This window comes from Crinia signifera, chromosome 5, assembly GCF_055691185.1.
Source record: "Crinia signifera chromosome 5, ASM5569118v1, whole genome shotgun sequence".
NCBI lineage: Eukaryota > Metazoa > Chordata > Amphibia > Anura > Myobatrachidae > Crinia > Crinia signifera.
The window spans coordinates 155,760,037-155,785,993 of NC_139221.1; the positions used below are offsets into that span (position 1 = coordinate 155,760,037).

At 43.1% G+C, this 25,957-nt stretch overlaps 1 protein-coding gene across 4 annotated transcripts in view; it reads right to left on the bottom strand.

Annotated features, from left to right (window-relative positions):
• TNS3 (tensin 3) overlaps positions 1 to 25,957 on the bottom strand; it is a 375,154-nt gene that overhangs the window by 158,426 nt on the left and 190,771 nt on the right. For 3 of the 4 annotated variants that reach the window (XR_014474929.1, XM_083188132.1, XM_083188133.1), the window contains exons 4-12: positions 21,626 to 21,664; positions 19,679 to 19,720; positions 15,876 to 15,928; positions 15,360 to 15,531; positions 13,505 to 13,555; positions 6,371 to 6,493; positions 4,797 to 4,861; positions 3,808 to 3,891; positions 3,159 to 3,271 (exon numbers count right to left, since the gene is read on the bottom strand). Coding sequence is in view for 3 of the 4 variants with exons in the window: in XM_083188132.1 (XP_083044258.1) it covers positions 3,159 to 3,271; positions 3,808 to 3,891; positions 4,797 to 4,861; positions 6,371 to 6,493; positions 13,505 to 13,555; positions 15,360 to 15,531; positions 15,876 to 15,928; positions 19,679 to 19,720; positions 21,626 to 21,664 (742 nt within the window). In the remaining variant the exon portion in view is untranslated. The remainder of the gene's footprint in view (positions 1 to 3,158; positions 3,272 to 3,807; positions 3,892 to 4,796; positions 4,862 to 6,370; positions 6,494 to 13,504; positions 13,556 to 15,359; positions 15,532 to 15,875; positions 15,929 to 19,678; positions 19,721 to 21,625; positions 21,665 to 25,957) is intronic. The other variant, XM_083188134.1, reaches the window with a different exon arrangement.

The window sequence follows — 25,957 nt, forward strand, 5'->3', positions numbered from 1 at the left end:
ATTCATACTATAAATATGGCAAGCGCCGAGACTGGTGCATGCGCAGTACAAACCTCTGTACTGGGCATGCGGCCAGCTTCTATGGACTGCTTTGGCAACAGCCCATAGAAGAGAATCATGGTCCCGGCACCTTATATGACAGGCACCGGGACCGGCGCATGCGCAATCTTGGATTTTGCTCAGCAGCCACAGAAAGGTTTCCCCGTAGGGAAGAACACCTCCCAATGGGACTGCCTTGGTGACTGGCTGGTTGGACTTCCAATAGGAAGTCACTGCCAGTCACAGTGAAATCAGTGCAGTCTCACAGACTGCATCTGGCTTCACTACAGTGGCGGATTTTACCTGGGGGGGGGGGCTGCAGCAAATATGTAAAAACCGCCACTGAGTTCAAGGATGCAGTAGATAAGAACAACATTTCTTGCGCAATAAGTCGTTTACTTTAAATAAATTGATGATCACAAGGTCAGACAAAATTGTTCACACTTTGAATGTGCAAAGGGAAGCTCATATATTCTCCAAATATACAGAGTAGTATGATCTCTGTGGTTGCATCAACCCCATTCATACACTTGGTAGCATAGCCATCACCAGCGCACAGTTGCATCAGTCCTATGTGTATGTACACTTGGTGGCATAGCCATCACCATCATCAGTGCACACTTTTTATAATCAAGTATATTTTATTGAATTTTTCAGATTTTAAAACAGACAAACAAAAACAAAGCATTATATGCATTTCCAGTGCTTACATCAAAGTATACCAGCGTCAATTAGAAAACTGATAAGCAGGTATGAATACAGAGAGGCAGGTAAAAACCAGCAAAAGGCACATGCTTAGTCAACATAAATTCAAGTTTACAGTGCGAATCAAGAGAAAAACTGGAGTTCTGCCAAAGACCCCAAATCTTATTGTATTTCCCATAAAATGTTTATGTGATATAGTGTGGTATTAACCATGATACCCAGGCCACATGAGAGGGTGGATTACCACCAATCCAAATGCTAGCTATACGCACACAGGCCAAAGTGAGAAGATTAACATATACTCTAAGATGTGTAGGCAAAGAGATCTCTAGATTAATCCAAAAACACATATATGCGCGTTCAGAAGAGGGATTCGAATCCCCGGACTACAAATACTATTCACTGCGCCTTCCAGAATGAAGCTACTCTAGTGCAAAGCCAAAGCATATGCCACAAACCAGCATCAGAAGCGGAACATTTAGGACAGACGTCTGATGCTGATACTCCAGTTCTGAAAAGCCTGCCCGGGGGTCTAGGGGACACTATGCAAAATATACAATTGCATCTGCTGGATCTGACTTAGGCTATTGCGTATCTCGGCGAGCCAAGAATATAGTCCCAATCCTCATCCTCCAACTACCCCCGATCAACCACCCACAAATTATGCAGTCCAGAAATGGAGAGAAGGGAGGAATACAGCCTTACTACTGGGCATATTTTTATGCATGAATTCAACTTTTCATTTGGTTTGTCCCCATTATCTTACTAAAACAAATACTTTAACAAGTGGATCTGTTAAATGTTATCCTATGTAAAATAGTATATTATGCCATGAGGTCTGTAGAAATCAAACGGCTGAGAACAAAAACAAAGAAACCAACACAAATATAAAAGAATACATCAAATATCCACTTGGTGTTTTCTTTATTTACATTGTATCAAATACATTAGAATGTGATACACTACATATTTACATCTCTGTTACGAAAAATATAGGCAAGACTGGCGATTAGAATATATTTTACTAGTTGGAATTAAAAAAAAAAAACATTAAATGTTTTTCTCTGAATTTTTTTTAGTAATTCTTAATCTTGCAGTACAGAGGGCACCGCACAAGAATTTTGACTCATGTTTATACAATGTTCCATCCACGTGGAAATCAGCAATGGCATCCCCCTGTGTGCTCATTTGCCTGCAGTCACCTCCAAGGTCTTCCTACAAAGTTAGCTTGACTGGAGACAAACCACTATGGCCTTTATTCAGATCTGATCGCAGTACAAATTTGTTCTTAGAATGGGCAAAACCATGTGCACTGCAGGTGGGGCAGATGTAACTTGTGCAGAGAGAGTTAGATTTGGGTGAGTTATTATGTTTCTGTGCAGGGTAAATATTGGCTGCATTATATTTACACTGCAATATAGATTTCAGTTTCAACACACCCCATAAAAATTTAACTTTGTCTGCACATGTTACACATGTCCCACCTGCAGAGCACATGGTTTTGCCCATTTTGATAACAAATTTGTACTGCGATCAGATCTGAATAAGGGCCTATATTCTGTTGTACTCAACAAACATAGGCCTCACAGCTAGAGTTCTATTAACAAGGCCCTGGAGAAAGTTATGCAGGCCCACCATCACACTCAAACAAGGACAGAAAGGACCCATCAACCAACAAACTGATCATGGCTTTACCCCTGGGTCAATTATCTATCACAAAGATGTAAAGGAATCCACATAAGAATAGTCCTAGCCCATAATGGAGAAGATTTAGAGCCTCCAATAAGGTTGCCGGACTTACACAGAGAACAGAAAGAAGAAGTACAAGAGCACCTGCAAGACACTCCCAATTGCTATTACACAATAGGATATAGATATGTGCAGCACCCTCCATATACCAATATTAGCAGTGTTTCTAAAAGTGGAAGATTAAAAAAAGTGTTGTTTTATGTAGAATCATAGTTGCCAACTCCCAGACACCAATGTGGAGGCACTATTTTAGTAATCACTATCTGTGTACTACATAGCTGTGGATATTTGCTTTTAGCATACTTCCTACTGACTGGTGTGTAAAAAACAAATAAAGAAGAGGGTAGAAAGGGCACGAAAGTGAAGTTGATCATGGAGCAAAGGAGTTGAATGGGAGAGAGTGATACACATGGGAAGAAAGGTGGAGAGAGAGAACTGGTGAGAATCTGTTAGGGGGGTGGTGAGGTGAGGGAAGGGTTGAAATGAATAGTGAAAAGGTTTAAAAATGGCCTACCATTCAACCCCACTATCGTGAAATTGTATATATACTTTTTTACATTAAATATTTTATTAAGTAATTTAAAAAAAATAAAACATTCAAGTGGTTTTGTGGGGAAATAAATGTCAGTTAAGTGGCTATAATAAAATTTGTCTAAAACACTCACCTCCACCTGTATCAAAATTGGGAATGCCATGCAGAATAATATAATGCAAAAAGAGTGGTGTAGCATTCATCTTCTCCACCCCAGAGAGGAGGCCATTCAGGAAACTGACATATCTGGAAATATATCAACAGAGCAAGCATAGGTTAATAGGGTAATGTGACTCCTGTCTCACACATTCCACCTGCATATGGGAATACTTTATCTATAAACCTAAACAATGTTGACCACATACTCAACATAAAGCGTGTCATCACAAAGTAAAGGGATCAGTAGTTCTTATTAAACAAAATTAGGCATACATTATCTATATAATACTATGGAAGATATTAAATATTCCCTTACTTTAAGTGTATTTGACCATAAGTGGTACTGTCCAGTGAAGTCTATAAGCTGACATTTCACAGCTGCCACTAATGCTACAACATAGGGAGCGGATTCTGCAGGATGCAGATAGAAATCATTCTTCTCGAGAGGACTAAACATTTTGTATGAAACCATAGAGAATAAACTCTGCTGAGAAGAGAACACTTTCACTTAAAACATTATACAGTACATATCTTTCCATGTAATGCCCCATTTCTTGTTGCTAGTACTATTATATAATCTTGTTACATTATTTACATTCAAAGGTATCAATAAAAGGATCCACCTTATCTGAGATGGCTGCATAAGCATTGATACTTTATCATCAAAGAATTTCTTCATGGCAAAGCGATCCAAAGCCTGGTCAGCGCTGAAGATAAAGAAATCACAGTATAATGTCCATTTCAAGCTTTGATCATTTGTTCTACTGTAGATCGTTTAATTGCCACAAAGTAGTAATATAAACGGTCAGGATGTTTTGGACAACACTACAATATTAGAAAGGATTGTAATGGCCAAATGTAATAGGGTGTGAAAATCAGAAAGTGAGCGCTTTCGGGAGAGTTTTCACTTTTTATTTAAAGCACCAATCATTTACATGACAAAATCAAATAAATGATTGCCGCTTTAATAAAATGGGAAAACTCTCCTAAAATCTCTCACTTTCTGATTCTCACACTCTATTGCATTAAGCCGTAAATATCAAGCATTGCATGTAAATAGAGTCAAATGAAAATCAATGAGGTGGCAGCAGGAGAAAATAGCAATCCTAGATAAAATCAATTACATGGTTTGGCAGTGTAAATGATTGGGAACACTCTCCCAAAATCTCTCGCTTTCCAATTCTCACACCCTATAAAAGGTCCATAAACACTGGGCAATTATGCCCAGCGTGTATGGACAGCGATGATCATTGTCCATACACACTGAGCGGCTTTCCCCCTGCCCGGCACTGTCAGTGGGGGGGCGACGGCTTTGCATAGCGCAGAGCTATGGAAAGCCGTCCACAAAGCCGCTTATCTGCTGGTTATGCCAGCAGATGAGCGGTGGCCGGACACGATGATGCGGAAGTGCGCAGAAGCGCTCATCGCTGGGCCGTGCACACTGGTGCTTTGAGTGGCTTTCAGCTCAAAATCGCCAATTGTGTATGGGCCATTACATTTGGCCCTAAATGTAAATAGGCAGGTAATATTGAAAACAAACTAAATTGGTCTATATTAGCTGGAAACAGATATTACTTCACTAAGGAAAATTAAAAATCACATTGCAACTCACCTTGCAGAAACATTTGTAAAGTGCATGTAAGATGATATCACAACTCCAATTCTTCCTTTTCCACCCTAAAATCAATGACATGAAAATAAACCCTACTGCACCTGCTTAAAATTTCAAGCACTACCAGAAATGATGTGGTTGAAGGAAAGATACTGTAGTAACACTAACTCAACACATGAGAAAAACATAAGTAGCAATAGTTTTGTAGAAAGATCTAAAAAAGGCTGCGAGGGGTATTTAAAAAAATATCTAACTACAACAACCTGAGATGACAAACAGGCACATTAATCAATACAAATTGTAGGTTACAGTTTTACTTATGTCTGTAGGGTATTTCTAAATCCACATAATCACAGAATATACAAATCTGTAAATAATGAGAGCTGGTTAGAAGTGCATTCATTCTGCTATGTAGTCTGGTTGGTGTATGGCTGAATATATCAATTATCAAGTTACAGTATGTTCAAATCTTCACCAAAGCGCACAGACTGAAATCAATGGGGGTGGATTCAATAATCATTCAGAAATTGTTTGTGCAGAGAAAGGGGTGGTATAATGTCCAGGGCTATAAAAACCTGGGTTACCAATTTTGCAGGGGATGCAGTTATAATCCCGGCCTTCAAAATCCCACCAATTTCTCCCTCTATAGGTGTACACGACACGCATAGATGGAGAATAAATTAGTGTGCCGAGCGCAGCGAAGCACCAGGCCCACTGCGCGGCGAGCGATCCACGTCCCCCCCTTGTCGGGATTTCGGCGGTTGGGATTCTGGCGTCAAGATTTTGAACACCGGGATTTCGAACGCCGGGATTTCGTATCAAACCCCTTTTGCTGAACCCATAATCAGGGCATTTAACATAGATTCCTGTTTCAGCTTCCTCTAGAATCTAACAGAAATCCACAACATCATTTTTTTCCCCTGCTAGCCTTAATAAAAATACCCCCTATGACATCTGATGACACATACAATTATCATCTGACCGCATGTTGTCATTGCTGGAGAATAGGCGCAGAGAATGCAATATGGTTTGAGTTCATGAGAGGTACAGGATGCCAGCTGAAATTTTACATTTTCTTAAAGTGGTGATCATATACAAGGCAAAACCATGCATTGTAAATTATTACCACTTTAAAACCTGGCTGAAACGGGCTGGCGGACTTGGACCCAATTATTATTTCACTGTGAATCTTTGGTATTTAGCACTACATGTTTATGTACTGTATGGGCATATCTGAAAGATCTGGTTTCTTTGTGATCAAGTAAAGAAGCCAGATTGATCTGTGTGTCAACGTTTACAGATTCAATTGGTTGGTAATGAAGACAAACAAATTATTTTCTGGTTATCTGATGACTCCCTAGATGGGGCACAGACTAGCAATATTTTGAAATGAAAGTTGAATGATTTCTGATCAAAAAGATTTGTTGTTTCAGAGCACCTTTACTGTAAGAAGAAAACAATCAAAATGTCCAACCTAATCTTTATGTGCATGGCCAGGTTTAAGTGCAATAAAAACAATCTAGAGGTAAAGACCGTTTATGAAAATCAAATTATAAATAACCGACAGTACTTACTCTGCAATGAATTACAACCACGTGCAGGGGATCACTGTTTAGCCACGTTTCCATTGACTTGCACATGGTGCACATTTTATCTAGAGGGGGGGCATGCTGATCAGGCCAACCCAAATCCATTACCTACATTCAAAATAAAACAGATTAATTGTATCTACTAGTTGATAATGAACCGCATTACTTACTGCATTGTTTAGATCTACCTTGATCAATGCCACCGATTACATGTGCAACTACTATAAATACAAACATTGGGGGCTTACGCACAGTCGAACATAAATGCATTGTACAGCTTTTTTTTTAAATGCAAAAAGTGCAAAAGTGACTACACCATTATACAGTATCTCATTTTATGTAAATACAAAATTATAAGGATTGTATAGATCTCTTGGCAGGTGCTCAAGATGAGGAGTTGTAGCATTGAGTTGGCTAAATGCACCTACATTGCTCCCAATTATGCGAAAATGCTCATAATAATGCTGCTCTGATCTATTCGCAAGATTACGGTGATCAGTTCATAGAAATAAAACAGATTTCCTAGTCAGCATCTAAAAGGGGAAGACGTTTATTATGGTGTACCAAAAAAAGAAAAGCAAGTGTGTCTAATTCACGGGTAATAACATGCGGATTGAACAACAGTGTCTGACCATGTACTGTACTGTAATGTGTTTTGCATTGTGCACTGATTTGTAAGCACCTGTTTGCATCCACTCCTGGTGTCTGCTGAAATAAGGAGAAATGCATACAGACCTGGCCACATTTCATTGCAGACTGGTTGCTTGAAAGAAATCATGCATTGCACCAATTATAAATATATATATATATTTATTACACAACTACAGAGATCAAAATGCCACATACTGTATACAGGTTGAGTATCCCCTATCCAAAATGCTCGGGACCACGAGCATTCCGGATAGGGGAATTTTTCGGTTTTTGGAATAATTTTTTTTGCCATACTTACCTGTCCCCTGATAGTGTCCGGTGGTCCCTCTGCGTCCACGCAGTCCCCGGGCGTCCACAGCAGGCCTCTGGCATCTTCTCTGGGTCTCCAGCGGTCCCAGGAATGCATTGCGCGGGTGTGCGCGCGTGCCAGTGACGTCACCGGCGCGCGCGCACACTCACGCAATGCATTCCTGGGACCGCTGGAGACCCTGAAGAAGATGCCGGAGGCCTGCTGTGGACGCCCTGGGACTTGGTAAGTATGAAAACACCTGATTATTACCTGGTAATGGGTTTTCCTCTACTCCACCATGGCAGCCCTCACTTCTGGGTTTCTCCCTTCTGGGTAGTGCACTCGGAAAGTAAGAAAGACACCAGCCCCCATAAAAGGGCCCCTCCTCCTTCCTCTTGTGTCTTTGAATTCTCCAGCTTAAAAATATAACAGATTAGTACATAACACATTAAAAACAACCAGTGAGGGTCGGGAATATATGCTGCCATGGTGGAGTAGAGGAAAATCCATTACCAGGTAATAATCAGGTGTTTCCTCTACCTCCCCCATGGCAGCCCTCACTTCTGGGTCGTACCCAAGCAGTACATAAATTCAGGGGGGGGGGTAATACTCACGTAAACAGAAATATAAGCCCGCTTGGCTATACTAACAAAAGAAATTCCTCTTTTTTTTTTTTTCACAAGACTGCCGCGCTAAGGATTCTTCTCCCAAACTTGGCATCTGACGATGACATTACATCAACCCTGTAATGCTTCGTGAAGGTATGAATCGACGACCATCCTGCCGCCTTGCACAACTCTAAAACTGACACGGATTCCTTCTCCGCCCAGGATGCAGCCACCGACCTTGTGGAGTGCGCTTTAAGCCCTTCAGGTGGCTCCTTTTGTCTTATTTGATATGCCTTTAAGATGCATTCTCTGATCCATCTCGACAAAGTTTGTTTAGATGCCATCTGCCCTTTTTTATTTCCCCCTGTTAGTACAAACAAATTTTTTGCCTGCCGGAATCCTTCTGTCCTTTGCTTGTATACAGTTAGGGCTCTAACGACATCTAACGTATGTAGACGCTCCTCTTTACTGTTGGATGGATTACTACAGAAGGATGGGAGCACGATCTCCTGATTCGCATGGAATTCCGATGCTACTTTCGGGACGAACAGAGGATTAGTCCTCAACGTTACCTTATCCTCATAAAAGTTCAGATAGGGTTGCTCTATCCATAGCGCCTGTAACTCCGAGACTCTACGTGCTGAAGTTATTGCCACCAGAAATAGAACTTTCCAGGATAACCATTTCAGCGATATTTCGTGTAGCGGTTCAAATGGATCTTCCATAAGTACTCCTAATACTAAATTTAAATCCCAGGGTGGTAGAGGACTCCTAATTCTTAATTTCAATCTTTTTACCGCCTGCATAAATCTACGTATGTCTCTGTCGTTCGCTACGTCCCAGTCTAGCATGGAGGCTAGTGCCGATATCTGTACTTTCAATGTACTACTTGAGAGGCCCATTTGGAGGCCTTGCTGTAGGAAACTCAATATTGTGGCCACCAATTTTGGATCTTTCTGCTCACTTCTTGACCAGTATATGTATCTTTTCCATATTCTGTAGTATGTCTTCATTGTCGTACTTTTTCTGGCCTGAAGTAGTGTGCCAATGACCTGTTTATCGAATCCCTTTGCTGCTAGTGTCTTGGTCTCAGTAACCAGGCCGTCAGGTTCCAAGACGGAGGTTGTGCCCTCGTTACTTGTCCCTGCGACAGCAGATCCGGGATCGATGGTAGTCTCCATGGGTCGTCCACCGCCAACCTGCGCACAGTACTGAACCATGCCCTTCTGGGCCAGTGAGGCAATATGGCTATGACCTCCACATTCTCCCTCTGGATTTTTCTCAGTAGTCTTGGTATTATGGGGACTGGTGGAAACACATATGCTGTGTCCATGTTCCATACCGCTGTCAGGGCGTCCACTTGAGCTGCTTGGGGCTCTCGGAACCTTGAAAAGTAGACTGGCACTTTTCTGTTTTTCTCTGTTGCCATCAAGTCTACTTGCGGAATGCCCCACTTCTTTATCAGCATATTGAACACGGTACTGTTGAGTGCCCACTCGCCTGGCCGACATTCTTCCCTGCTTAGCTGGTCTGCGACCACATTGTCCTTCCCTGCGAGGAAAACTGCTGAAATATTTGTTACATGGGCTTCCGCCCACTCGAATATTTTGGATGTTTGTTCCAACAAGGCCCTGCTTTTCGTGCCTCCCTGATGGTTTATGTAGGACACAACCGCCTGATTGTCGGATCTCACTATTAACTCCTTGCCCCACACTTGATTTTGGAAGTGGATACACGCCCGATACACTGCTTCCATCTCTCTTAGATTGGAGTGGGCTGACTGCCATTCTATTGACCAGCGACCTTGAGCCACCTGGCTGGCACACGTTGCTCCCCAACCGTACTGGCTGGCGTCTGTCGTGAGCAATACTTGTTTTTGTGTCGCAAAACTTTTTCCTGCTGCCAGACGCTCCGTATCTGACCACCAGTCCAAATCTTTCTTCGCTGTGTTTGACAGGGTTATGCGCTGGTTTAACCCCTTGCTGTCTTTGTCCCACTGCATTAAGAAGCATGACTGGATTTTCCTCATGTGGAACCGAGACCACGGGATTGTTTCCAGGGCTGCTGACATGAGGCCTAGAGTCTCCATGCAGTCTCGGGATGAGACCACCCTTCTTGTTCTCATCCAATTCACTTTTTTTACCAGTTTTTCTCTTCTGACTTCTGTCAGAGACACCTTCAGATCTTGCGTATTTATAATCACCCCTAGATATTGTATCTCTTGTGTTGGTGCGAGATGACTTTTTTTCTCGTTTATCAGCCATCCATGAGCCTTTAGGCACTCTACTACCTCTGCCGTATGTTGTACTAGGAGCGCCTCTGATTCTGCCACAATCAGAATGTCGTCCAAGTAGGGGTATAGCCTTATCCCCCTCTGCCTTAGCCATGCGATCACGACCACCAGAACCTTTGTAAAAGTCCGGGGAACGGTTGCCAGGCCAAACGGGAGTAGGTAGGCGTCCTTGAGGTCTATTGAGGACATGAAGTCGTTTTGATTGAGATCTAGAATGACTGATTTTATCGACTCCATCCTGAACGACTTTATTCTTATGAATTTGTTTAATCTGCGCAGATCCAGAATAGTCCGGAATCCCCCCGTGGCTTTCCTTACCACAAAAAAACGGGAAAACCATCCCCGGAATTCTTGTGCCTTTGTCACTATGCTGACTACGTTTTGATCCAGCATCTCCTTTAGGCTGGACAACAATGCTCTCCTTTCTTCCATGTCCTCTGGAATAGGAGACTGTACCAGGAGCTCCCCTGGTTTTCTCATGAAGTCTATTTTGTAGCCTGAACGGACTACTTCCAGAACCCACTCGTCCGAGGTGGATTCTTGCCAGGTGCTTTGAAACTTCAGCAACCTGGCTCCCACACATTGTGGGCTGGCGTCATTGGGGGTCTTTTTTGGAAGAGAACCTGCTTTCCTTGTTCCCCTGGCCTCGAAAATTGGCCCTGGAGATCCAGGATCCTCTTCTGTACGATCTCCCTGGTCTATATGCCCGGGATTCCCTAAACTCCTGCTGATACCTGTTAAATCTAGGTGGGGGAGTCTTCTTAGCTACTTTATCCTGGGGCAACCATACGGATTTACCCCCAGAAATTTTGGAAACTAAGTCGTCCAACTGTTTCCCAAAAAGATAATCACCCTGAAAGGGCATTGAAAGCAGTCTATTCTTTGACTGTACATCCGCCGCCCATGGCTTCAGCCAGAGGGCTCTTCTAGTAGCCGCTGCTGTAGCTCCTGCTGCTAAGCGCACCGAATCTAACGATGCCTCGCACAGAAATTCCACAGCAAGCTGTACGTCCTGTACCATCCTCAGCAACTCGGATCTTTTGAGACCATCCAGCATGTCACTTTCCAGCTGCTGGCACCACCCTCGCAAAACCCTGGAAGTCACCGCCATAGCCGCCGCTGGCTTCAAAGCAGTACCTGCGACTAGCTGCTGCTTTCTGAGACCCAGCTCGACTTTCCTCTCCATCGGGTCTTTAAAAATATTGGCCTCCTCAAGGGGCAGGGTGGTCTTTCTGGACAGTCTTGCTATTGCAGCGTCCACCTTCGGCGCTACCTCCCACGAGGCCACCTGCTGCTTGTCAAACGGGTACATTTTAGTTACCCTGTTTGAAATTACCACCCTTTTGTCCGGGTGCTTCCATTCCTCCGAAATCACCTCTTTCAGAGTATTAGACAACGGGAACACTTTACCCTTACGTTTCTTGTCCTTAAACAACATTTCTTGGAGGCTGAGATCCTCCTGTGGGTCATCAATGTTTAAAGACTTATAAATCAAATTTAGTAAGTTATCAATCATGTCAGGATTTACTTCAGTTTCTAGTTTATCCTGACTAGGCATCTCATCTGCCTGGTCCACTTCAAACTCTGGCATGACTGCACTGGTTGACTGCTGGACCGAGTCATCCGAGTCCTCACTAGGGATGACATGCTTTTTCTTTTAGATGACCGTTTCACCACCTCCTCCTTAGCCACAAACTTTTCCGCCAAAGCGGCTGTTAGCATTTCCACCAGGCTAGCCATTTGTGCCGGCTGCAATTGCTGGGGGGCCTTACAGCCTTCACACAGGATGCCCACATGTTTTTCAGGCAGCCCTTTTGCACATGCTGCACACTTATCTAAGTGAGGCCTTTTATGTTTAGACTTGGCTTCCTTATCCTTGCTGGTCTCTGACCTAAGATAGAACCATACAATACCTATTACTATTAACTAAGTGGGCGTATAGAATACAGGTGGACACCTCTAAGAAACATGGCTTACCCCGATTTCCTCCCAGGACGCCCATCATCCTCCATAGCAGCAGTGCGCCCTTAAATACTAAAGCACAAAAGAGAAAGGAAACAATCACTGCCTAATACCTGTAATGAAAGCCAAGGATTGCCACAGATTCATTTACTTATTGAGCCAATGAACAACCTAGCGTGATTACTCAGAATAGGAGGCTGCCTCTGACTGCCACAATTTAACCAGCCGCATACTATAATGAAAAGGCTGTGCCTACCGGCACCTTACCCTGCCGAAATCTCCTCCTGAGACCTCAGATACCGTGCGACACGCTGGCTGCCTCCTTGCTGCTGCCGTCTGCCTTCAGCGCTGGCGCCGGCTAAGTACGCTTCCGCTCACGGCGGGAGCGCGTCATCAGCCGGCGCCGCGCACTGCCGCTGACGTCCGCCCGCTCTGTGCAGATGCACGCGGGCCAGGCAGAGACGCGGCATACGCTGTCCCGCGCCGCCATCAGCGTCCCTCCTGCGGACGCCACCGCTCGTAGCTGCCCCCGGGGGGGTCCGCATGCGGCCACTTCCACACCCCAGTAGAAACTCTAGCTGGGTCCAATCGTCCTCTGCAGGGAGCCGGAGCTGCCGCAGAAAACAAGCCTGGGATGGGTAAGCCTGTGTCCACCTGTCTCTCTTGTCTGCACTTACCCGGAAAGAAAAAAAGACACAAGAGGAAGGAGGAGGGGCCCTTTTATGGGGGCTGGTGTCTTTCTTACTTTCCGAGTGCACTACCCAGAAGGGAGAAACCCAGAAGTGAGGGCTGCCATGGGGGAGGTAGAGGAAAGCGGGTTAGGGGGGTAAAAAAAAAAAATTCGAATGATTCCAAAAACCACGGTTTTTGGAATAATTCGGATAATGGATGAACGGATACAGGATACTCAATCTGTACTGTATTTGAACAAGACAATTTGTGTGAATTATAAAAAGACAGCATTTGAATTCATGTAACTTATTTCAGCTGCTTTGATCCATGTTCCATATTGCGCAAAGATTAAGAGTACCATAACGCAGCACATACTTTTCTAAGTGATTAATCTCATGGGGTGGGATGCATCAAGCATCACATTTTGTGTGCAATGCATACCGCCAAGTCTCTCAAGCATAACGGCATAGGAGAAAAGCAACCAACCCTCTGAAAACTTCATTGTCTGGTGTTTGGTCACAGTTTTAGCTTTGCTGCATCCCACACCTTATAGTGACTATTATTTACACATGTATATACACCATAATATAAAAGGTAGTGAAAAAGAAGGAAAGTAGTAATCAAATCATTCTCTTAATAAATACCTTAGTGTTCAGTTTAGAAAGTTCATAACGCTTTTCTGATAGATTTAATATCTGTTTAAAAGAAATATATATATAAAAAAAAGAATGTATACATGATACTGTACATACTCACATTGCATGCAAAAATTAGTTACCCATTGTTTAATTACCGCGGATCTGATGCAAACACTATTGGGCTTCTTTAACTTTAGCGCAGTTATGTAATGTTTTAAACAAACCAGTAAAAGGTAAGTGTATATGTAAACATACATAGATGTCATTTATTACTATTGATTCTTTACCAGTCTATTTGTATGGCTCTTGACACCAAAGTATACTGCAAACAAAGGCTAATCAGCTGCCAGAGGATCCTTTATGAAAACAAATGCCTCAGAAGTTAATCCTATGCTGCTTTTTTTTAAGTTTAGAGAAATAAATGAACATATGATTGCTTGTTATGAGTAACATTGTGCAATCATTTTCATGTCCATGCCCCTTCATCGGTAATTAATGTCAACTATAGACTATGTAGCCTTATGTAAGCCTTATGTAAGACATGCACAACCCATTATCATTTATATTTATTACAATTGCAGCATCATTGCCATTACAGGTCTAAATTATGTTACATGTGCACCTGATTTTACGTGGACATTTTTATTAAAAAGGGGAAAGTATGTGAGGTTGCAAAAGTGTGCACCAATCATTGATCTCTACAATGTGAACACATGATACGGGGCCTCCATTTACACCGATGGGCAGATTTATTTTATTTATTTTTTTGCAGGAAGACATTAATGAATGGGATACAGGTGTACAAGAGTTGGATGCACAACTTGCTAAACGTTTTTCGTGTGAAAGATCTTGGCCAATTTACCCTCATGATATCCCAGAGATCTTCATGCGATTAATAATAAGACTATGCACTTTGCACCTTATGGTGTGTACACACTTGTACAATTACGCTGCGATTCTGACTATATAGTCAGAATCGCATCGGTATTGCACGCAGATCGCATGCAGATCACAAGGGGTTTAACCCTTGTGATCCCGATGCGCGCTCCCGTATCGCACGGCAGAAAGTCTTGGCTGCCTTTACTATACAGTACAGATCTGCACTATATAGTCAAATTGTATGCCATCGCATGCATGCCGTGCGATCCGATGCGATGCAATCTAATCGCATCGGGGATCGCATCGCACGGCACATCTCAGGTGTGTGCACACCATTACAGTAAACCTGCCCAGTGCAATAAGTGTCAAACAAAAAAGTGTAACATTTTGAAAAAAAAGAAGTCCCACTGGATTCACACTCCTAGTGAATTAGGAGTCCAATTGGATCAAAGCCAAGTAAATTAAAAGCATAAATAAAGAGAACTGATCAGTATTTTACTGGAGGGAAAAAAAACGGAGCGTTACCATGATTACAGAGAATAGCCCTAAAGCAGTGGTTCCCAATTTCGGTCCTCAGGACAGACTAAAAGTCCAGGTTTAAAAGATATCCCCGTCACAGCATAGATAACTAAATCAAATTGACTGAGGTACTCATTGAGTTGCCTGTGGCCAAACATGGATAAGTAAAATCTAGACCATTAGGGCATCTTGAGAATGAAGTTTAGGAACCTCTGCCCAAAGGCTTAGTGGACAATATTGCTATGAGAACAAGATACTATGGGCCTGATTCGGTTTCATTCGCAAAGCACATTTGGTTGCTAATGGAAAAAACATGTGCACTGCAGGTGGGGCAGATGTAACATGTGCAGAGAGAGTTAGATCAGGCCCTATGTGTGCATATAAAAAAGTATCACAATCTGAAAAAGTCTGTAATTCACTAACGACGGCCACAGTGTATGCACGCCTAACTCCTGCTAATTACCAAATAATTATCCCCATGTTTTGATTTTAACATGCGGGTCACGTCCTGGAGGTTGTGAAGGTAAGTTTCATCTGAACAGCTACTGGGAAATGATACAGAGATTATTCGCTCTGTGATAAAGGTGAGGTCAAGCTCATAACCTTCCTCCATGATGCGGTCAAAATCCACGTTTCTGTAGTTGAATATAAAACATTATTAGCAATTTTTCAATAGAACACCATTATTAGATTTCTTTAATCCAATGACTAATCGAATAATAGACACTTGAAAAATATATAGGAGTTAAAAAATAAAATAGTCAGGAATGTTACCATGGACAGTATGATAAGCGAAACATGCGCTATGGCAACAATTCAATCAATTTTTATAAAACAAAAATGTGTAAATAAAAAGTACTGAGCACCAGCTGATAGAAGTATTTGAGAGAATATTTCAACAGACATAGTTAGAACCTAAATGAACTGCGTTCACAGCAATTTTTCAAGTAAGCGCCTAATAATTAAATTATGTACTCACTGAGACAATTTGTCACAGGAAAAAGATGAACTTTTTGAAAAGCTGTTTGACTCCTGTCAAAGAAAAACACAAACACCAACAATCAGATTATATGCCAACACAGTATTAGTATTAACAGAGTATTATGGCAAAATGTCACTTGTAGACAAAATGATGTGCATGACAAAACATGTGATTTTCTACCTTTAGCCATTTGTCTTCACACTCTTCACTCCTTTTTCACTAATATCATGCTACTTTCATGCAATTCAAAGTGTTCTTTTCTATCAACTGTGACTAGAAATATCTGCATGACATGTGGTAACATTCCCATAACATAATACACCAGGGGTGTGGCCTGACAGACACTTAAGTTGCCCATACAATATGGGATTCATATGAGATTTGTGCTATTTTCATGTAATTGCAGGAAAAGCATCCAAATCGCATGTGATTGACAGCAGGTCAGATGCGATGCGCAATCTTTTGAATCACATTCAAGCCAGCAGGCTTGGCTGGGATCAGATGTGATAGATCGCATGGAAAAGGACAACATACGATAAATCACATGCAACCCTGAGGCCCGGGAAGGTCACGGGCCACACAAGGGGGGATTGTGTGGGACTTCTTAGAGGGGAGAAGTCGCATAAGTGTGTACACCCAACTTAAGTCAAGTCTCCTTTCATGCCTGACAAAGTCATGTTCAAGAAATCCCTGCATTTTATAATGTTTGGAGGTAGAAGTATGCAATGCACTTTCCTAACCTGTCTAACTTGGTGATCAATTTTAACAAACAAACTGTTTTCCAATGCTTAAGCCACAGTAGTAGAGCTACTTTTATTGACGTTTTGTCTCCAGAAAAATGGCTTCCACTTACATCGCACAATTAGCAAGATAGACATATTGTAAAATTAAATAGAAGTAATCCTTATCCTTATGAACACTCCTGGAGTTCTGGTGATATGCCACAGGCATCTACTTTATTAATATAGTCAGTATGTTACTGTACTTTGGAGAGGAGGGAATAGCATTTAAATATGTATTTGTATTTTATAAAAGGTGCATGATCCATCCAAGTCACTCTCCTCTCTAGCAGGTAGCGGAAGTGCAGTAGACGGACTTTGAGCTTTAGGAGGTCCGTAGACTCTAGTGCTGTGCCAGTCTACTGTGTATGTGATTTTTGTCATGCACAAAACACAACACATCAGGAAAAAGGCCTGCTGTATCATTTTCCTGGTTATTTGTGCAGCGCTGATGCAGGACTCAGAAGAAGCAAGTATTGAAAAAGTAAGTGCAGGGTATGCAATGTAAGCCCCCTGAATCCAGGGGCCTGTGTCAACAGCACATACTGCACCCATTAAAGATATGCCACTGCATGCACATATTTAATCCATATGCACTGAGGTCATGGGTTTGATTTCCACCATGGCCCTAACTGTGTGGAGTTTGTATATACTCTTCATGCTTGCGTGGGTTTGCTCTGGGTACTTCTGTTTCTCCCACAGTCCAAAAACATACTGGTAGGTCAATTGGATCCCAAGAAAATAAACCTTAGAATGAATGTGTGTGCGTCTGCATGTGCTAGGGAATATAGAGATTGTAAGCTCCACTTGGGCAGGGACTGAAGGTTCAAATATTCTCTGTAAAGCGCTGGGGAATAGGTGTGCCCTATATAAATAATGGTTAAATAAATACAAAATGATACAAATATTTGTTACTCGTGTTTATTCACATCCTACCAGTAGAGGGAGCTTGAAAACCAGGACAGAAATATTTTGCAGCAAGCCAATATCATATTATGGTACCTAAAATTATTTTAAGGGCACAGATTATGTTATTTAACTTTATGCAACAATTTCCTCCTCTCAAATATTTCAGTGAACAATGAATACAAAAAGCTACCTATAACATTGATAACGTTTGCAGAAAACCTGCTCGTAAACAGAAGATACATTTTGAAATAATGTTTTTTTATCCTCTTGCCTAAAGCTGGGTATACATTAGGATGTAAACCCAGCCTGACATTTGCAGTGATGGGATCGGGCATCGATAAGTGCATGCACAGTTGCCGATGAGGGCAGGGATGGAGCCAATGACATCCCCTATTGGCCTTGCATGTATGGCTGATGGAGGGTGTCGCTGACTACACAGGATTGGACAGACCTAATCTAGTGTGTACCCAGCTAAAAATAGAAGCTATAAATTGATGTTTCAGCTCTGTTTTTAAAGGGTTTACACAAATTGTATTTACTTCCCTGGGCCTCTTGCATCTTATGCTAAGGGGGGGGGGAATAGCGGCGGGAGCCTATTCAATGCTGTCTTGGCCGACTGCATGATGGGGCCAACTTTAAAAGCTGTATGGCCCGTTTTGCCAAGAACGGCCGTCGATTGTCACAATCACGGCCATATCTCGACAATCTACGGGCGTTTATGCAGCGACTCCCCATTTTCGGTTGAGCAAAATGAAAACGGGCCAGGGTCACAGATGTCGGGATGGACCGACGGACTGTCAGTTGTGACCCAGGGTTGTATACTCCCCATAATATAGCTAAATGTTATCAGTATAAAAACAGTAACCATTTTAATCAATAAAGCTTGTCTGGGCAAAAGATCTCATTTCAGAATATTCAGAATTCCCAAACTCTTCGCAACTTTTACATTTAAACTTGTTTTTACATTTAGTCTGTGGTATCAAGCAATAGGTGAGCATCATGGCTTGTTCTAAGCAGTGGTGCAAGAAGAAAAAACGACTTAGCGGTACTGTGCAAAAAAAAAGGGTGTGGTCAGGGGCGTGGTCATATGATACTAAGGGGAGTGGTCATATGATACTAAGGGGAGTATTGCACGCCGAAGGCACATGGCCAAAATTTACACAGTAATGCCTGTTACGTGCCACACACCCAATATTTATGACTCATGCCATAATGCCCGTTACACATTATGCCCTACACCATAATGCTCATTGCACCGCACAACTGATGCCCATTACTAATATGCCCCCACAGTGCCAGATATCATATGCCCCCAGAGTGCCACACATATGCTGCCAGAGTGCCACACATATGCCGCCAGTGCCAGATATCATATGCCCCCACAGTGCCACACATATGCCCCCACAGTGCCATATATGCCCCCACAGTGCCACACATATGCCCTCAGTGCCAGATATATGCCCCCAGTGCCAGATATATGCCCCCACAAAGCCACACATATGCCCCCAGTGCCATATATGCCCCCACAGTGCCTTATATGCCCCCAGTGCCAGATATGCCCCCCACATAAATGCTCCCACAGTTCCAGAAGTAAGCAGCACAACTCACCCTCCTGCAGTGCTGGCTGTGTCCAGTTCATTCCTCTCCCCCCTCCAGTCGCCCGCCGCTGCCTGGTTCCCTGGTGAGAGGAGCGCATCTAGCGTCTCTCCTGCCCCGGCTTCACTGACTGACCCAGAGCCAGCCAATCATATCTCGCGGGCTGGCTCCTGATTAGCTGCCAGCCCGCGAGCTCTGATTGGCTGACAGGTGACAGCCCAGTCACAGTGACACAGAGAGGGGAAGGAGAGACGCGCGATGCACTCCCCTCCGAAGGCAATCAGCTGTGGCTGGCGGCGGATTCCACGCCCCCGCCAGTTACATATGCGCGCATGCGCATTAATCACTTCGGGGGGGGGGGGGCATTTGTTATGGCGGTATATCTTTTACCAGTACGCCATACCACCCCGTACCGCCATACTTGCGCCCCTGGTTCTAAGCTCCGAAATCAGGAAGAAGTGAAGTCACATTTTAACATGCATGCATGCCACATTTAACGTAATAATCAATACTTACTAATTCAGTTACATGACTCAAACAAGTGCCAATGTTGTTAGGCTACAAAAGAAGTGGGAAAAAAATTCAGCACACAAGAAAATCATGTTGATACTATCTGTGGATATATTGGTGACCAAACACGTTTCTTTTCTCTTGCAAAACGCTCTGCCATGTAGTCAATAGCGCAAGGCAAACTAGCATGTGTTGCAGTTATTTTTGTACTATATCACATGCTAATGTACTACATATTAATGTAGCGTACTCAAAATTTGGTGTAGTTGAAATCTCAGTTTTCATGTAAAAAAACAGAATTGTCTGGGTGACTCCAACCTTTTGAACTACCGGTAGTGTATTAAACACCCAATAGCACAAGTTGTTATGCAAAATCACAAGATTATCACAACAAGTAACTGATATAGGTTTATGAAGTGTTAAAAGTAAGTTTGAATCCACACATTGAGTAGAGTTTGTAGTCAGATTCTAAAGTTGATCATGTGTTATATGACAATGAATGACCAATGAGAGGTCTGACTACCGGTATATGTGACAGAATGTGTGCCCGTGGCCAGATCATATGAATTAAATCAATTGGTGAAATATTTGTACTACCACATCACATGGTTAATGTGGTACACTAGATCTTTCAAATGAGCTGCCGTAGAAACTGTACATATGCTTTATCAATGAATTCTTCATTTTCATGACTGGTACACTATTTTGTACATAAAGAAAAGAGGAAATTACAGAAAAGCAAATACTCATCCGGGAGGAGGTTACTCAGCATGTCCTAGGCAATAAATGCTTAAGTGTGGCATCTCTGCTTGCATAGGAAGTCAAAGCTGTAGATGCTGTCAGCTATGGGTTAAACCTCACTAGCTGACCAGCGTACATTGATGATTGTATTTATATTATTATTATTCATTACATTTATATAATTTAATCCAGTGCTCAAGAGGGGTGGCATACACTGGTATGGCATACTGCAACTTCCACACAGCCTCAGGGCTGACTATCATCCAACACTGCTGGATGTTTCTGCCATAGACATGATAGCCTTTGGCACCTACCACGATCCAGACAAGACATGTGCACTAGTGGCAACAGCAGCTCCAAGTCCTCTGTCGGGAGCCCAGCTAACAGTCTGGACACCAGGACCATAGGAGACGGCAGCATAGGCTCTTGCAGAGCACTCCTGTAGTCATAGAAGATCATGGCTCTACAGTGGTCTCTGTTGAGTTTGTGAAAGAAGTGAACATGCGGACTACCTTGTCGTGCAGCACTGTTATGTACGGTTGTGTGCCTTGACATTTCCTAATAACGTTAATGAGACAGTCTACCTATGCACTGTCAGAAACTTTTGCATTATTGCACAACCCTCATGTGTACTTTTTGTGTAAAAAAAACAAAGATTTGAAAGGACTGATTTTCAGATTCACTCCAAAAGAGCATTGCACAGCAGCAATGTTTTACTTAGGTCTTGTTCCAACCGCTTCATTGCTCTGTCTGCTCATTATGTAGGACAGAATCAAATAAAACTGAAAATACTTCTTGTGCAAAATTACGTAACAACATTCTCCAGGTCCATAACTTTAGTGACCAAGTATATCTTTTTTTTAGTTTGACCACAATTGTTCCCAGATGTAAGGGCAATGTAGCAGCTTACCAATCCTTTTTAACTTCATATGAACACTTGGGATGGCTGGGTTTGTTAACCTAAACAATCATTAGAGGCTGTGCCATGGTACAAAGGGCAATAATAATTTATCATATGAAATTTGGGAAATGGAATATTTAGCAAACCAGCTGAAAAAACATGTTCATCTGCATAGCTCCTATTCACAGATACGATCAAGGTTTGATTAGTCCTTGCCACAGTTATATATGGAAACATATTATTAACTTGATTCTTTAACAAAAAAACACATTTCATTCTGAAAACATAAACTAATTTAATAAAAGTCTTACCAACTCATAATTCACAGGAAGAAAACATGGAGTCACCACCTAAAAGTAAAAAAATATATAATAAGAATAATCATCTTAACAACCAGAATAATTTGCAGGATCAAAGAACAATACTTATTTTTTTGCGATCCAAAACCTTTAACAATTTTGAAGTGTCCATGCATTTAAAATAGGTGGTGTTGCGAAGACTTGAATACTAAAGGAACAATAAATGACCTGAAAATATGTTCCAGCTATGGTTCCAATAACTATAATGCACAGAGTAAAAATGTATTTCTAAAAAAATACTACTTTTAATAGTCTTTGTTTTGCCTACTTTCATTAAACTGATGCAACAGGCGTGTTATGGGTCATATTACTGTTCCTTTCCTTGCAGAAAAGTATGCTATGTAACACAATACCCTCAATATTATTTATTCAAAATAATTTGGCCTTATGCGAACAATCCGCCTCAGCTTACCAAAACCACTGGCTCCGTTACAGCCAGGATCTGGAATCAATCCACCTCACCTCTCTTTGAATAAAAACAGATGTTTTTGTCTAGCCCGCTTGCTTTAGAGTAAGGGAAAAAATTAAGCCGGGGGATGGGGTGTCCGTGCAGTGACAGCAATGCTGAGAGAATGAAAGTCAGGGATGAAATTATTGGTATTCACAGCTTATAAAAAGACATATTTGCACCAAAACCCTAACAAAATACGAGTAAATGGGTTAATATTGGCACCTCTCCCAGATATGTGCAAGAAATGTTGTACCGTGTCACATAAAACCATACAGAGGTTATTGCATGGAATTTGTGAAAGTTACGCTTATTTGTGAAACTACTTTGCAGTACAATGTGTTTGCATACGTATGTATGTATGTATGTATGTATGTATGTATGTATGTATGTATGTACATACATACAAACATACACAGACACATATTTCTGGCACCCAAGTTAATTTTCACATAAACAATACAGTTTGATGGGTGTATACTGTATATCAACTATTCGGATCCCATTGCACCAGATACATTTAGGGGTACATGTATCAAATCCTGGAGAGAAATAAAGTACCAACCAAGCAGCTTCTAACTACCATTTTTCAAAACCAACCTGCAAAGTGACAGTTGCTAACTGACTTAGTTACTGGTTAGTACTTTATCTCTCTCAAATACTTGATAAATATCACACTCCATTTAAACTCTATGCTCACCACTGCCCCATCATTCCTGCCTACGCTACAGAAACATCCGGGAAGCTCCTGAATATCGGGTGGTTCTGCTGGATCCCAGAGACTGCCATCCACTTCCAAAATGGGAACGAACACCCACTTACTGATCTCTGTAGGATGCCCACATTGTCACTCGCTATTTAGAGCCACACAGACCTGGCTGTCCACTAACCTAACTCATCTAGTATGCTGCATATTGTCAAGTTCCTTGACCACATTTCTATGTTACTACTTAAATTGGAATGGTTAGTAGGTAGAGACAAGCCAAAGCCATAAAAAAAAAAATAATAATAAAAAAAGTAAGAGAAACCCATTGTTGATTGCATGTTTCATAAGTTGAAAATGCCTTAAAATAGGTAGTAATGTCAATCTGCTCATCCATTTTGTTTGTAGTTTTGACAGGGCCAGGAAAACAGCCTAGAGCAGGGGTGGCCACTCCGTGGCTCTTGAGCCGTATGCGGTGTATTCTATTCCCGCAAACATGGCTCTGCCGCTTGTCTCCTCTGACTGTGGCACAGTCAGAAGAGGCAAGTGCAGGGCCGGCGCTACCCACTCAGCAGCTCCTGCAAAGCAGGGAGGCGCCATGCTGAAAAGGCGCCGTCTCCCTCCCTGCTCTGCTAAAGCTGCCCCAGCCCTCACTGTCACTGCCTCCTGCATGCAGCCTCTCCATACTGCCGCAGCGCCTGTCTGACAGCGGGCGGCAGTATGGAGAGGCTGAGCAGCTCCCTGCACCGCGCACACACTGTCCTCCTCCTGCGACCTGCCCCCTCTTCCTCACGGACACTTGCGCTGAGGAATGTAGCGCTGTCTGTGAATGCCTGGATGACATGTCATGTCCGGATCCGCCCCCTACCCATTGCTCCCCGCGCCTGTCAGCTGTCAATCAAATGATGAACAGGCAGCAGCGCCGCCTCCCCTTCCTTCCCTCTTCTCAGTGTGCTGTGCCAGTGGCACCGCCCCCTCTATCTCCTCCCCTCTTCTTCCATCTCTTCCTTCTCTCCCCTCCTTTTCCCCTCAGTCACGAGTGCTGCACATACTTTTTGTACTGCTTTCGGATCGCCTCGCATACACATTGCATGCATGCCATGCAATGCGATCTAGCCCATAACATATGCATTTCATGCAGCGTGTATGGGCACCTTTAGTGCATGCAACATTTTGTGGACACAGCACTGAGATGGTGTATGCATACATGTACATGCACCCGAGATCCTCCATAGGATCGCATGTTGCATACACTCCAACAATCGGGCTGCAGCTTTTTGCAATGGCAATGTGAAAGGGCGCAAAATTTATGGTTTGCAGGAGGGCGCCAGACACCCCAGCACCGGCCCTGGGCAAGTGGCAGTGCCTCGGGAGCCAACATACAGCCGAGTAGTGCACAATCACTGTGGTCTCTGTTTATAGCGGCTGTCAGCTCTTCTAGCTGCGGAGCTGAATTGGCTGTGAACTCACTGCTGACAGCAGCTATCAGCTCATCCAGCTGCCCCCTGCCACACCACTGAGCGCTTTGTTAACAGCGGTTGTCAGCTCTTCCAGCTGCCCCCCGCCGCAATGACACAGAGTTCTCTGGTGAGATGGGATGGCTGGATTTGGCTTTCCTGCCTTGGCAAACCCAGCCCTCTTGCTTGTAGAAAATGATAAAGAGATGCCAGGGAAGACCCTTTTAGTGGCCATCTTTATTTCTGCTCCTTAGTGGTGTGTTTATGCTGCTCTCACCAGTGCTTATCCTATTGGACCAGCTTCTTTCCTAGGATTGTAAGTTATTTTAGTCACTAGTGGTGGGGCGGATTCAGCTGTAGGCTTAGCCTACAATTGAGTGCTGCAAGAATAATATGGTGTATGTAGTGCTTACTTGGGTTGCTAAGATTAAAATAAATGTGTCACAAGGTGTTATAACAACATTAAATGGGTTGCAGCTTTAAAATAAAAAAAGTATGAATGTGCTGCTAGTTTAAAACGAAGGTGTCACAAGATGGTTTATATAGCACAAAATGTGCTGCTTGTAGCTAGGCCACAACTAAAAATGGGGTGTGGCCTTTTGGGAGCTAGGGCACGCCCATATTTTGGCATGGTATCGGATCTCTCTCTTACCATAACATATTTTTTGGCTCATTGCTTCCGATTAGTTATCCACCGCTGGCCTACAGTATTTCTAGAGATAAGTGTGACAACAAATAAATGTTGAAGGCAGTGACCTATCCATGTTTGTGATAGTGTAAGCAGGAACTCCAAGGAGGTTTGATATCCACCCATTGTGGATACTTTGGGCGAGATTTATTACGCTGAAAATGCAGTAAAACCCCCATTTTGCCGCATTTTCCTATGCATTAAAACCCGGCTGCACCGATACCGCATAGTAGGGTATCGCCAACCTTTGGGTGGCGATACCCTATAGAAGCCCATGGACATATTTTCGCCATCCCGCCACCTCCGCCGCTGACCCCCCTTTCCCCCTCCCTCCAGCTTACCTTCTTGCAGGTCCTCCTGGACCCCGGAATTTAAACCACCACAGCTGAGCTGTCCTGGCTGCAGGGGAGCAGTATGCGGCTGGGAGGTGACGGAGACCCCCGCACACCACAGTACAGGTATCGTGAGGGGCCTCCGTCATCGCCCCGCGATGCCAGCCGCATATGTTAGTACATATGTGCTAGCATCGTGGCGGGGGCGTGGCGAAGGGCGGCAATGTATATTAATACATCCCGCCCTTTAACTTTAAAAACATGATTATTATGAACTAGCTACCAACTGTCAAAATGATGGAACAACAGATCGGTATTGTCAGCAATGGCGGTTGTATGGAGCAACACTTGCATTGCTCCAGTGGGCCTGTTGTAGGTGGTGAGCCCAGGGGCAGAAAGGTAATTTGGGCACCCCTCCTCCATCCTAACCCAAGTTTACTATATGCAACACTGCAGTGAGTGACAAGCAGTGCCAGATGGGTTTGGAGCTGAAATTTATGAAGGGCCAATGCAGGATTTGTGGTGAGCATGGTGGAAGGGTGTCTACTGATATAAGGGTGTGGCCAATGATGTGGGGTTGCGGCCTGTGCTGTGGTTGTGGCTGTGGCTAGCACCATATAGGGCATAGCTATGCACCCACTTTTAACCATCCCATT